The sequence below is a fragment of the Phascolarctos cinereus genome, unplaced genomic scaffold (assembly GCF_003287225.1).
Source record: "Phascolarctos cinereus isolate Bilbo 61053 unplaced genomic scaffold, phaCin_HiC Scaffold_5;HRSCAF=322, whole genome shotgun sequence".
Taxonomy (NCBI): Eukaryota; Metazoa; Chordata; class Mammalia; order Diprotodontia; family Phascolarctidae; genus Phascolarctos; species Phascolarctos cinereus.
In genome coordinates this window covers 272,986,208-272,996,351 of record NW_027555958.1, presented here as the reverse complement: position 1 = coordinate 272,996,351, position 10,144 = coordinate 272,986,208, and the positions used below count along the sequence as shown (strand labels likewise).

The 10,144-nt window shown below is 53.7% G+C and overlaps 2 protein-coding genes across 8 annotated transcripts in view; one reads left to right on the top strand and one right to left on the bottom strand.

Annotated features, from left to right (window-relative positions):
• Positions 1-804: 804 nt before the first annotated feature.
• GPS1 (G protein pathway suppressor 1) lies at positions 805-8,480 on the bottom strand. 7 transcript variants are annotated; one of them, XM_021000937.2, is made up of 15 exons: positions 8,370-8,417; positions 7,261-7,464; positions 6,134-6,226; positions 5,271-5,452; positions 4,721-4,885; positions 4,495-4,630; positions 4,281-4,361; positions 3,932-3,992; positions 3,392-3,477; positions 3,072-3,166; positions 2,657-2,762; positions 2,330-2,410; positions 2,042-2,179; positions 1,757-1,891; positions 805-1,603 (listed from the first exon to the last, which is right to left on the bottom strand). In XM_021000937.2, the coding sequence occupies exons 1-15, from the start codon at positions 8,400-8,402 to the stop codon at positions 1,529-1,531; spliced, it is 1,671 nt and encodes a 556-aa protein (XP_020856596.1). In that variant the 5' UTR covers positions 8,403-8,417; the 3' UTR covers positions 805-1,528. The 7 variants fall into 7 exon arrangements, with proteins under 7 accessions (XP_020856596.1, XP_020856598.1, XP_020856597.1 ...); XM_021000939.2 differs by having other exon boundaries at positions 3,932-3,989; XM_021000938.2 differs by having other exon boundaries at positions 4,281-4,358.
• RFNG (RFNG O-fucosylpeptide 3-beta-N-acetylglucosaminyltransferase) overlaps positions 8,481-10,144 on the top strand; it is a 21,616-nt gene continuing 19,952 nt past the window's right edge. The window contains exon 1 of the mRNA XM_021000945.2: positions 8,481-9,205. Within this exon, the coding sequence (XP_020856604.1) occupies positions 8,837-9,205 (369 nt within the window). The 5' untranslated portion in view covers positions 8,481-8,836. The remainder of the gene's footprint in view (positions 9,206-10,144) is intronic.

The window sequence follows — 10,144 nt, the reverse complement described above, 5'->3', positions numbered from 1 at the left end:
GCTCCCAGTGTGAGACATTGAAAAGATGAATCCAAAAGAACCAGATTCAGGTGGCCCCTTCTATCTAGGAGAGGGTAAAGGAAAAAGATAACCTCTCAAGAGGCCAGGTGAGCAAACTTCATCTTAGCAACCAATGACGTAAGTTTAGCACCCTTGGTTAAGACAGTTCCCAGGGCCTGATAAGCCTAAGCTGTGTCAACCTACTTACCCAACCATATCACAGACTGACTCTTCGATGACACCAGCACACAAAGATCACCAAACCAACCAAATTCTGCAGTGTTAGCCAAGTAGCAAGAAGTAAAACTTACAACCATATTCATAAGATAAACAAAAGGGAAGTCTGTCTCTTTTAAATACAACTGAAATAGAGGTAGCTAGGTGGTACAGTGGGTAGAGCACAGGCCCTGAAATCAGGAGGACCTGAGTTTGAATCCAGCCTCAAACCAAAACAATACTTACTAGCTGTGTGACCCTGGGTAAGTCACTTAACTCTTAATTGCCTAAAAAAAAGTGGGGAAAAAATACAACTGAAATAAGTAGGGGATAGACTCATTTACCACTTTTCTAGAATTCATCCCATTCCATTAGGCAACCCATGTGGTTGAAAGGTAGAGCTTTCGGCTATCTACAGGGTTTGGGATTAAATCCCAGAAAGCAGATGCTAAATGAAGAAAAAAATTTCCAGGCCTCTTCCTATCTTTATCCTGTCCCCTTCTTCCCTCTATAAGGACCTAAAAAGTGCTAAGAATATAGCAATCACTGTTTTCATAGGAGCACAACCATCAAAGAATAACCGAGGAGTTGGTTTTTATTCTGCCTTTTAATGGTCTAAAGATTCAACAACTCATTTCTAACTCAGGAAAAAAACTGCATGAACAAGAACGTGTTTGGGGATGGGGGGGAGGGGTGGGCAGTGCAGAAGGTACTGCCACACGTCATTGTGCTCATTGGGAACAAATACCAGCACAAGCCAGGCCTCTCCCCTTTCTTCCCACTCCAGAACAGCAGCAGGAGAGGTAGCCCGGCCCAACCTTTTCCCCTAGCCCCTGGCATAGGGGGATAGCCAAGGTTGGGGTCACCAGGAATCTGTGTAGCCAGGCAGGCACCTGAAACTGTCAGCCCTGGAAATAGCCAGAATATTAAGCAGCCCAGTGTCCCACAGCAGGCAAGCTGGGGGAACCAGTGGTACCAAGCCTTCTAGTTCTAGTTCCCAGCTGTGCAGGGGGAGACAAAAGAAAAACATTGTGTGGGGAGGGCAAACCCCAGCTGACCCCTGACAACCCCTGCCCCTATATCTGTGGGATACAACTCTACTGGCAAGGCGGGCACTGAGACAGCAGTCTGGTAGTCCCAGGGCCCAGTGGGAAGGAGGCATCCCCTGCATTGAAAGATGAAGCCTCCCAGGCTCATGGAGAAGGAAGCAGGCTGGGCCTCTGGAACCAGAGAGACCTGGGGAGCATGGGTTTGGGGATGGACGCTCAAACACAGTCCTGGGGTCCAGGTGGGGTGGGGGAGTCACACCCCATCACATGTTTGTGCTCATCCGTGACTGGCTGTTGGCTGGTGTTAGTTCACCCTGGCTCCCTTCTCGAGGAGGAGACTGCAACAAGACAGACGATAAGACAGCAGGTTGAGCCAATATCTCAAGGAAACCAATGCTAACAAAGTACCCCTTCCCTCCCTAGTCCCTCCTGAGCCCAGCAACTGCCTGCTCCTTTGCTCTCCTCCTCAGCTGTGCCCCACTCCCCTTCACCTTGACATGGATCTGGTTGCGCAGTACAGCCGCCCGCAGAATCATTGCTTTGGCACGGCGCTGGAATTCTTTGCCCATGAGCAGTGACTTCTCAAAGGTGGTGCTGCGCTGGTCCACATCTCGGGCATACAGAATCTGTCAGCCAACCAGAGGCTCAGCCACGGACCAATACCACCGTCACCCCACTCTCCCACCTCCCTACCCTCCCCTGCCTCTACAAAGCCAACTTCTTGCTTCCACACTTTGGAGGAGATGCAGTCTCTTCTTTCTGAATTCTACCCTCACCTTGCTATGAGAGTCAATTCGAGCATTGATGAGCCCCTCGAGGATGAGCTGTGTTAGTTCATCTTCTAGTGCAGCCACGGTTGTATTGAAGGCAATGGCCATCTTACGCATGTCAGCAGAGACATAGGGACTGAAATACTGTGAAAGAATATAAACCAGAAAATTGACCATCATAAGATGTAAAGTGCTTTGCAAACCTATCCAGTGTTAAATAAACACTGCTATTACTACTACTACTACTACTACTACTTCTTCCCTGACTTTCTGCTCCTCAAATATATAACTCACCTGGATGAGGGCACGGTTTCGGATCTGGGTATAGAGGGTCCTGACATGGGGGGCCAAATACATGTCCAGCAGCAAGTTGTCCTGCAGCAGAAAACTTGTCAGGGAAATACCTACTACCCTGTCTTCCAACCCCAAAACATACCCCAACAGAACAGAAGAAGCTTCAGCTAAAGGTATCTTAACCCTTTCCAGCCAAAGCTTCTTCCTTTCCCTTCTAAGATGCATTTGATGACTTCCCCCCAAGCTCACTGCCCTGACCACAAACCATTCCCTCCTTCTCAGACCTAGTGAAGCTCTCTGATCAACCCAAATTCCCTTGGGTCTCACCTTCATCTCATCCAGCATCTTTAGGCACGAGGCATATTTGGATTCATAGAATTTGAAGATGATGTCCCGAACCTGTGGTTCCAGCTCCAAGAACAATTTGAAGGAGCTGCAGACGCCAGACCTCTCAGTTTCCTGGCCCCTTTCAGCCAACAGGAAGGCTCAGGGAAAGGGACGGAGAAAACTGGGCTTGAGAAGCCCTGAGGGGCTTGGACTTTTAGGGAGTAACCCTGGGGAAGAGGCCAGAGAAGGCTTGGGGAACAGGGATATGTGGATGAGTTGGATTAAAGACAGCCTGAAGTGAGAAACAGGTTATGTTGGGTTGCAGAAACCAACTTCCATTATCCATGGAACCAAGCATCTTCCCTTACCTCCCACAACCTCCAAACACCAGGGGCACCAGCATTCTCACACCCACCTGCTAGAGATGACATTGCGCTGTAGCTCTTGTCGATCAAAGGTGGCCAGGGCACAGAGACCACCATATACAGCCACGTTACTGGGAGATAGTAGCTGAGCAGAAAAGCCAAGGATAGAGGGTTCAGGGGCCCAATGGGCAGAACTGTGGGATACAATGTAACTCACAGGCCAGCCAAGTGAAGGGGCTTGGGTGAGACAGGGAAATAAAAGAATGTTTCTGCTATTCCCCTAGCAGAAGAAGCAAAACCAATTTTCTCCAGATTTCCTCCCCACATAGTAACTACATATTCCTCCCTTCGGTTTCCCTTTCCTTCTCACCTCAGGGAAGTCACAGTGATCAAATGAAGCTAACAGAAAGCACTTGGCCGCCTGCTTATACTTTCGGGCAGCCAACTCAGCCAGGCCTAAAGGATGGGAGAAAAGGAATGGGATAGAAAGTGAAATCAAACATCACTTAAAGGAACGCAGTCTGGGGAGCCCAGTAGCCCAGTGGTAAATCCCAAGTTAATTGGCCCCTGATCCCAGTTCCCCACTGGGGGTTTGGGTCCACACAACCATCAGAAGAAAATAAAATCCAAAGTGTTAGAGACCGTGGAGGTTTTAGCCATAATCAGAGACAGTGGGGCTGTTCTGTACTTCCTGAAGATTAAGCTGATTTGCCTTGCCTATATGCTCCAAGGTCAGTGGCAGAATATGAGGGTTAGGGAAAAGCATATTCTTTCACTCGAGTTCTGAGAAGGGTGTCTGGAAACTGCCCTCCTCACCCACCCACCCCTCATTCCCTACCCTCCACCCCCAGAGGAGGCTCTGTCTGCACACTTCCTTACTTAGCTTACCTTACAGGTAAGGCTTCCTTACCTGCCGCACACTTGAGCTTGGTAAGAATGGCTTGGGTCTGGCTGTCCCTTTCCCCTCGCTGCTGTGAAAGGGAAGACACAGACTAAGAGAATCAACAACCACCACCATTGTCTTTTCTCTATCCCTTGGGGCCAGCCTGAGAAAGAACAGGGGCAGATAGGATGTATTCTGTACAACGACCAGGGATGACTTGAAGGGATGCTGAGAAAGCTTACAAAGGAAACCCAACCTGATGGAGAGGAAGTATATGTGAATATAGTGGGCAGATAGTAGAAAGGAGGTTTACCAAGAAATGGAGCAAACCATAAGAAAGATAAACAGGGAATAGTTAAGGCAGCAGCACGGTTACCTCAGCAATCTCAGGAGTAGACTCAGCTTTGCTGACATAGCTCAAGACATGGGACCAATTCTGCAAGTAGACACTGACCTGCTGGGCAGAGAGTGTGGCATGTGGTTCAATGGCACCACCTACTAGCCTCGTGAGTGCCCAGAGGGATATGGACTACCTTCCCAGGTCTCTTTTCCCCTAACGGGGGGAAGGGGGGGATTCCTCTCATTCGCACCTTGATTACGTTGAGGCACATATTGATGACATGTTTGGCGCTGGTGCAATAGTCCCGAGCTCGGGAGTAACACTTGAGGGCATTGCTGAGATCCCCACAGTCAAGGTAATGGTCGCCCAGGTCATCATGCCCCCGTCTGCCGGGGAGAAGCAAGGTGTGAGGCATTTCTCCCACTTCTGACCCTCCCTGCCTGGCTGCCTAGCTTTGTTCCCCCCACTGCTCTCACCTGATGCTCTCCTTAATGGAGTTCCCTTTGTAGTTCTTCAGGTCTGTATCCAGCTTCTCCAGTTTTAGCAGCGCCTTCTTTCTTGTGGCTTCCACCCAGGCTGTGTCCAGGGGTGGGGGCTCCACCCCTCCCTCGGGGACAGCATCAGGAGCATTTTGTAACTCTCTGTTGTCAGGGTGATGGTGGTAGTAGCAGCAGGAGAAAGGTGGCCATCGGAGATATGAGGAGTAAGGGGATATCAGTAGAGAAGAGCAGCCAAGCTATTCAGGATGAGTGATTAAACCTTTCTCTTCCAGCCCTCTCCATAGTTTTAGTTCCTCTCTCCCAAAGTTGATTCTTTGCATCCAAACTGCCTTGCTCCCACCACCATGAGAAACCTTCCCAAGAAGCTAACAGGCTTGACTTATACCACCTGCTCCCACTTTCTTCTCTAGGGCCAGGTCCAGAGGTCTCTAGGAACCAGACCTTGCTACTTCAGCCCTTTACAACTTCTGGGAGCACCCTAATCTGGATCTTCATCCCTTTCTCCTCCCACATCCTCATACCCCACCTGGTAGCTTCAGAGAGCTTCCGGTGGATCTCTTCATAAACATCCACATTGAAGGTCCTCTGCACAAAGGACAATGCCATCTTCAGGGCCTCCACCCGAAGCTGTGGGCAGTGATCTGCAATAAACTGCAGCCTCTCAATGCGCATCAGCCCACTGTAACTGGATGCATATTGTTCCAGGTCCTGATAGTGAAAAGGTAAGCATCTGGTAAGGTACAGGATCCTCAAGGCAGATTCCTGTACTTGGTACTACGTGAAGATAAAAGAAGACTGGAGCACAATCCCTGCGCTCAGAGAACATAAGATCTAACAGTTCTTAAAACTCATGTACATGAAGAGGCACAGAAGCACATAACTGAAACACATGTACGCAAGTGTAGAGGGAAGATAAGTGATGAGAACCAGGGACACAGGTTGCCAGAAAAAGGAGAGGGCATTCAAAGTGTGGGCAAGAGCCAAAAAGCTAGGAGGAGGGAATGTACAACATATGTGCAGGCCAAAGTGAAGGGGTTTGCTTGCTTGGGGTAAAGGATCCATGTTAGGGCTAGAAAAAAGTGGAGAGTGGGGTTCATGAGTGGGGTAAGTGTTCAGATTTGATAGAATGGGCAATAAGGAGCCACTACAGGTCTAAAAGGTTTGTTCCCACCGTATAGGACAGATTCAGTAGATAGGAAAACAGAACATTACTACTATGGGGCCCCAACCCCTCTCCAGGAGTACCCTTTATCCATGCCAGCCTAGGTAACATCATTAGGGTACCCTCTGTCATGTAGCCGAAGAAGACCCCAGCCCAAAGAATTTTCATTCCCAAAGTAGAGGCACTACCCTCTGGGACCCAACCCCCATCTGTTCCCTGTCCCCTACCAGGGTGGGATTTTCCACCACATAGTTGATGTCTGGTGCATTCTGCTGATCCTCTTGAGGGTCGACATCAATCTGCATGGGTTCCACTGCCCCCTGCAATGCATATGCCAGTCATTTGTGCACTTTAGCCTGGGGTGTACCCATGGCAAGCTTGTATACAATTTTATTCTGGCCCTTCATCCCGCGCCGCCCCCACCAACCTTGCCCAGAACCAAGGTTCTGCCACATTCTTCCTGTGTACCCCCCCACCAGAGCTTTCCATCCAAAGGATGCCTCCCCACAGCCCTAACTTCTCCACCAACCCCATCTAACACTGAGCAACCTGGGAGTAGAGGGAGAGATTAAGGAATTCTTCAGCAGGACCCAGGAGCCCATAAACACAACGTCCCATACTCAGTTCCCTCCTAACCCACCATCTTTAGACGGTGAAGGCAGAAATAAAGAGAGCTAGACAGTAACCACTTGGCATTCCCAAGGCGGGTTCCCAACTACTGGCCTGATATGATTTCCTCAAAGTCATAAAGGAGAAGCAGGTGAGACCTCAACCACTGGATGCAAAGGGTACCTGCCACATCCTAAAGCCATCCTACCCCATCTGTCCTATGTAGATGAAGCAGTAATATTTGCAATAGGAGATACACCCATGAATATGGGGAAGAGGATAAAGGCATCAACTTGGGAGTTCATACTGGGTATTACCAAAATGGAAAGATGTACAACAGCTGCAATCTCAGATTATCAGCTCCTGCTGCTCACCTCTACCAGGTTTGGGTAAACCCCAAAATGCAGGCCACTAAGTGGAGCTTCCAGAAACTTGAGTCACTGTTATTGCCCCATCTCTCCCCAACCCCACCTGAGGAAAAGTAGTGCAACTGACTCCACAGGCTCCTAATCATATAACCAATTGCTGGGAAAGAGGAAGAAGGGTAAGAGTGGGGGAGGGAAGTGGTCTGGGACTGCCTTGAGCTCTGCCCAACCTATCTGCTTCTTCCCTCCCCCCTCTTTGCCCTTGGCACTGAGTTCCTGATCTTGGGGCTGGCAAAGCAGTGGGGGCCCAGCCATGGCAGGGGGCAGCTGGGGCTCTGCTCCCTCCTCCCTCGCTGGGGACCCCCTCTCCTGGAAGGTACCTCATAGAGCAGCGTACAGGCCGACAGACTGGCGCTCAGGCTGAAGTCTCCAGCTGTGCCAGGGAGGAAGAGGTCTGACCTACTGCTGTGAGGGGTGCAGTACAGATCTGTCACTGATGAAGAGGCTGAGCTGGGGGCCGAGCTATCCCTCATTCTGTCCTGACTTTCTGCACCCCCTGACCCTGACACAGAGCTGGCTGGCTGCTGAAGGGGAGAAACAATGTTAATGTAGGGGGGAACCAAAGCACCTCTCCACCACTGGGACGCCCTCCGTTGAGCCAGAGAGCCAGGTTGTGGCAGGTCTGACCGCACTGGGCTCCCCTTCAGAGGACCAGACCAGGGTGATGAGAGTCCTACGGATGGGGGGCACAAATGTCACTAAGAGCATCTCCACCGCGCGGAGATGGTGGAGCGAGGAAGAGGCCTGCGTCCCGGTAACCCCCGCACAGCAGCCTGGCGGGGGCAAGCTCAAGGACGGCGGGGCACGAGGGGGGCAGAAGCTCTCGGAGGCGGCCCCCGTCTGTCCTGGGTGCTCCCTCCACAGGGGATCACATACCCCGGGCGTGCGGGGACTCCAGGATCCTGGGTCCCAGGGGAGGAGTGAAAGGCCTACCAAGGACCTAGCCGGATCCGCTCGGACCCGAGCCATCTCCCTCCGGTGCTCCCTGTCCGACCCCGGGAGCCCCCTTCCAGGGCCACGGCCTCGGCCTCGGCGAGCCCAGAGGACCGGCTCCCAGGACCAGTGAGTGGGCAGGCGGCCCAAGGAGAGGGCGCCGGAGCCTTCCCCAGGCGCGACCCCGGGGTCAGGACGGCCGCGCCGCCCCGCCCCGCGGGGATCTCCAAGCGTTCCCTGCAGGCCTCTCCCCCGGCCCCGCGCGAAAAGCCCGGCTACCGAGGGCCTCAGGCCGTGCCGGGTCCTGCTCGCTTGGGCCGGCGGAGGCGGAGGCCGGTGTGCCTCGGAGCCCCCCCCGTCCCCTCCCCCGCCCCCCAGTCGGGACATCGCCCGCCCGGGATCCTTCCCCCACCGGCTCCCGGGACCGTCCCGGGGCTGCGGGGCGGGGCCGCGGGGCTCGAGCCCGGCCGGGCGGCACCGCCCCCCGCCTCGTTACCTGCAAATTAAACACCTGAACCGGCAGCGGCATCTTCCTCCTACCCCGCCGCGGCGCCGTCCACATCCGGGTCGGCTGGGCCTTGCCACAAGTATATCCGGGTCACGGGGGGAGGGGCGGGGAGGGACGGGAAGTCAAACCGGTTCGGCCGCGGGGGCGGCGGAGGACGCCCTTAAAGGGGCCGAAGTCGCCACCGCGGCCCCGCCGCCACTACTGCCGCCGTCCGCTCGCGCCCAGGTTCCCCTGTCTTCTCCCTCCCCAGGAGCGGGGGGGAGGGACGCGCCACGTCCAGGGCCTAACTACTGAGGAGAAACTGAGGCACGGCAACGCGTCCGTGCGTCCCCTGGGTGCTTGGCGTCCGTCGGGAAGGCGCGCCTGGAGCCCGGAGTCCCGGCCGCCCAGCCCGGGCCCGGGGCCCGCGGGGGGAGGCGGCGATGGCAGGGCCCGGGGCCCGCGGGGGGTGAAGGATGACCTGCACTGGTGTGGGACTCGGCAAACTCTGCTTCGTGCTGTCCGTGGCCTTGGGAGCTTTCCTGCTGCTGCTGCTGCCTCTCCCCCGCCTCCAGGCGCCCTGGGGGGTCTGGGCCCACCCGCCGCCCGGGCCGCCCCCCACCTGCGAGCAGCCGCCCAGCGCCCCGCGGCCCCAGGAGGGGGGCGTGGCCCAGCCCCTGCAGGACGTGCTCCAGCGGCTCCTGGGGGCGCCCGCCGCGCACCCCCGGCCGCCCGAGAGACTGGAGCCCTGGGACATCTTCATTGCCGTGAAGACCACCAAGAAGTATCACAAGTCTCGGCTGGAGCTGCTGTTCCGCACCTGGATCTCCCGGGCCCAGCAGCAGGTAGGATAGACCCGCATCTCTGGAGACTCCAGACCTCCGTCGGAGGTGGATGTCAGAGGAGAAGGCACCCTTGGGGAAGCCCTCGCCCAGCGGGGTGCCTGGCACATAGTAGGCGGTCCATATGGGCTTCATGACTTGCTTTAGGTGGCTCTGTCTTCGAGGAGGGGGTGGCACGGAACCTTAGAGGTGGAAGGCACCTCAGAGCTTTCTTAGGGAGTTACCCAGTACTAAGGCTGGCACATAGTAGGCCCTTTATGGAGGGTTCATGACTTAGGAGGAATCTCTCCCCGAGGGAGGAGTAACACAGAATCTCAGAGTTGGAAGGGACTTCAGAAGATAAGGGAGGGAGCACTCATCACTAGGTCTGGCACATAGTAGGCACTTCGTAAATACTACTTGACTTTAGGTGGACTTCTATCTGAGAACAGAGCTCCTATATAATTATGCAGCTATAACTTTATATTCTGAAGACCTCCAGGGACAGGGAATTCTCTGACCATTCCATTCATCTCTCAGTCCTCCCCCCCCCCAGGATGCTTAACCTGTCTCCTGCGGGCCAGGGTAATGCTTTCCGTCTTGCATTTTATTTTTAGCTTACTTTAACAGAAATTGCCTTCTAAATGTGTTACTGTCAAGTCAACAAGCGTTTAAGGGCTTACTGTTTAGCTGGCACTGTACTAAGGGGGCCTGCTCTCAAGGAGAGAGACGATAAGCAAACAACTTTTAGGGATGTACAAGATTATATACATGGGAGATGAGAAGTAATCTCTTAAGGAAGGCACTGGTATTGGAAAGACCTGGAAAGATTTCTTGGAGAAGGGAGGATTTGAGCTGAGTTTGAAGGAAGCCAAGGGGCAGAAACAAGCCGGGAGAACATTTCAAGCATGAGAGACAACCAGTGAAAAATGGGAGGATGGGCGGAATTGGAAACTTTCACCT

Excerpts from the sequence above, each read along its gene's own strand:
- GPS1 (XM_021000937.2), bottom strand. The coding sequence starts at position 8,402 with ATGCCGCTGCCGGTTCAGGTGTTTAATTTGCAG. Across the intron at positions 7,465-8,369 it reads TTCAGGTGTTTAATTTGCAG|CAGCCAGCCAGCTCTGTGTC; the intron begins GTAACGAGGCGG and ends TCTCCCCTTCAG. Across the intron at positions 2,411-2,656 it reads AGATGCTGGATGAGATGAAG|GACAACTTGCTGCTGGACAT; the intron begins GTGAGACCCAAG and ends TTTCTGCTGCAG.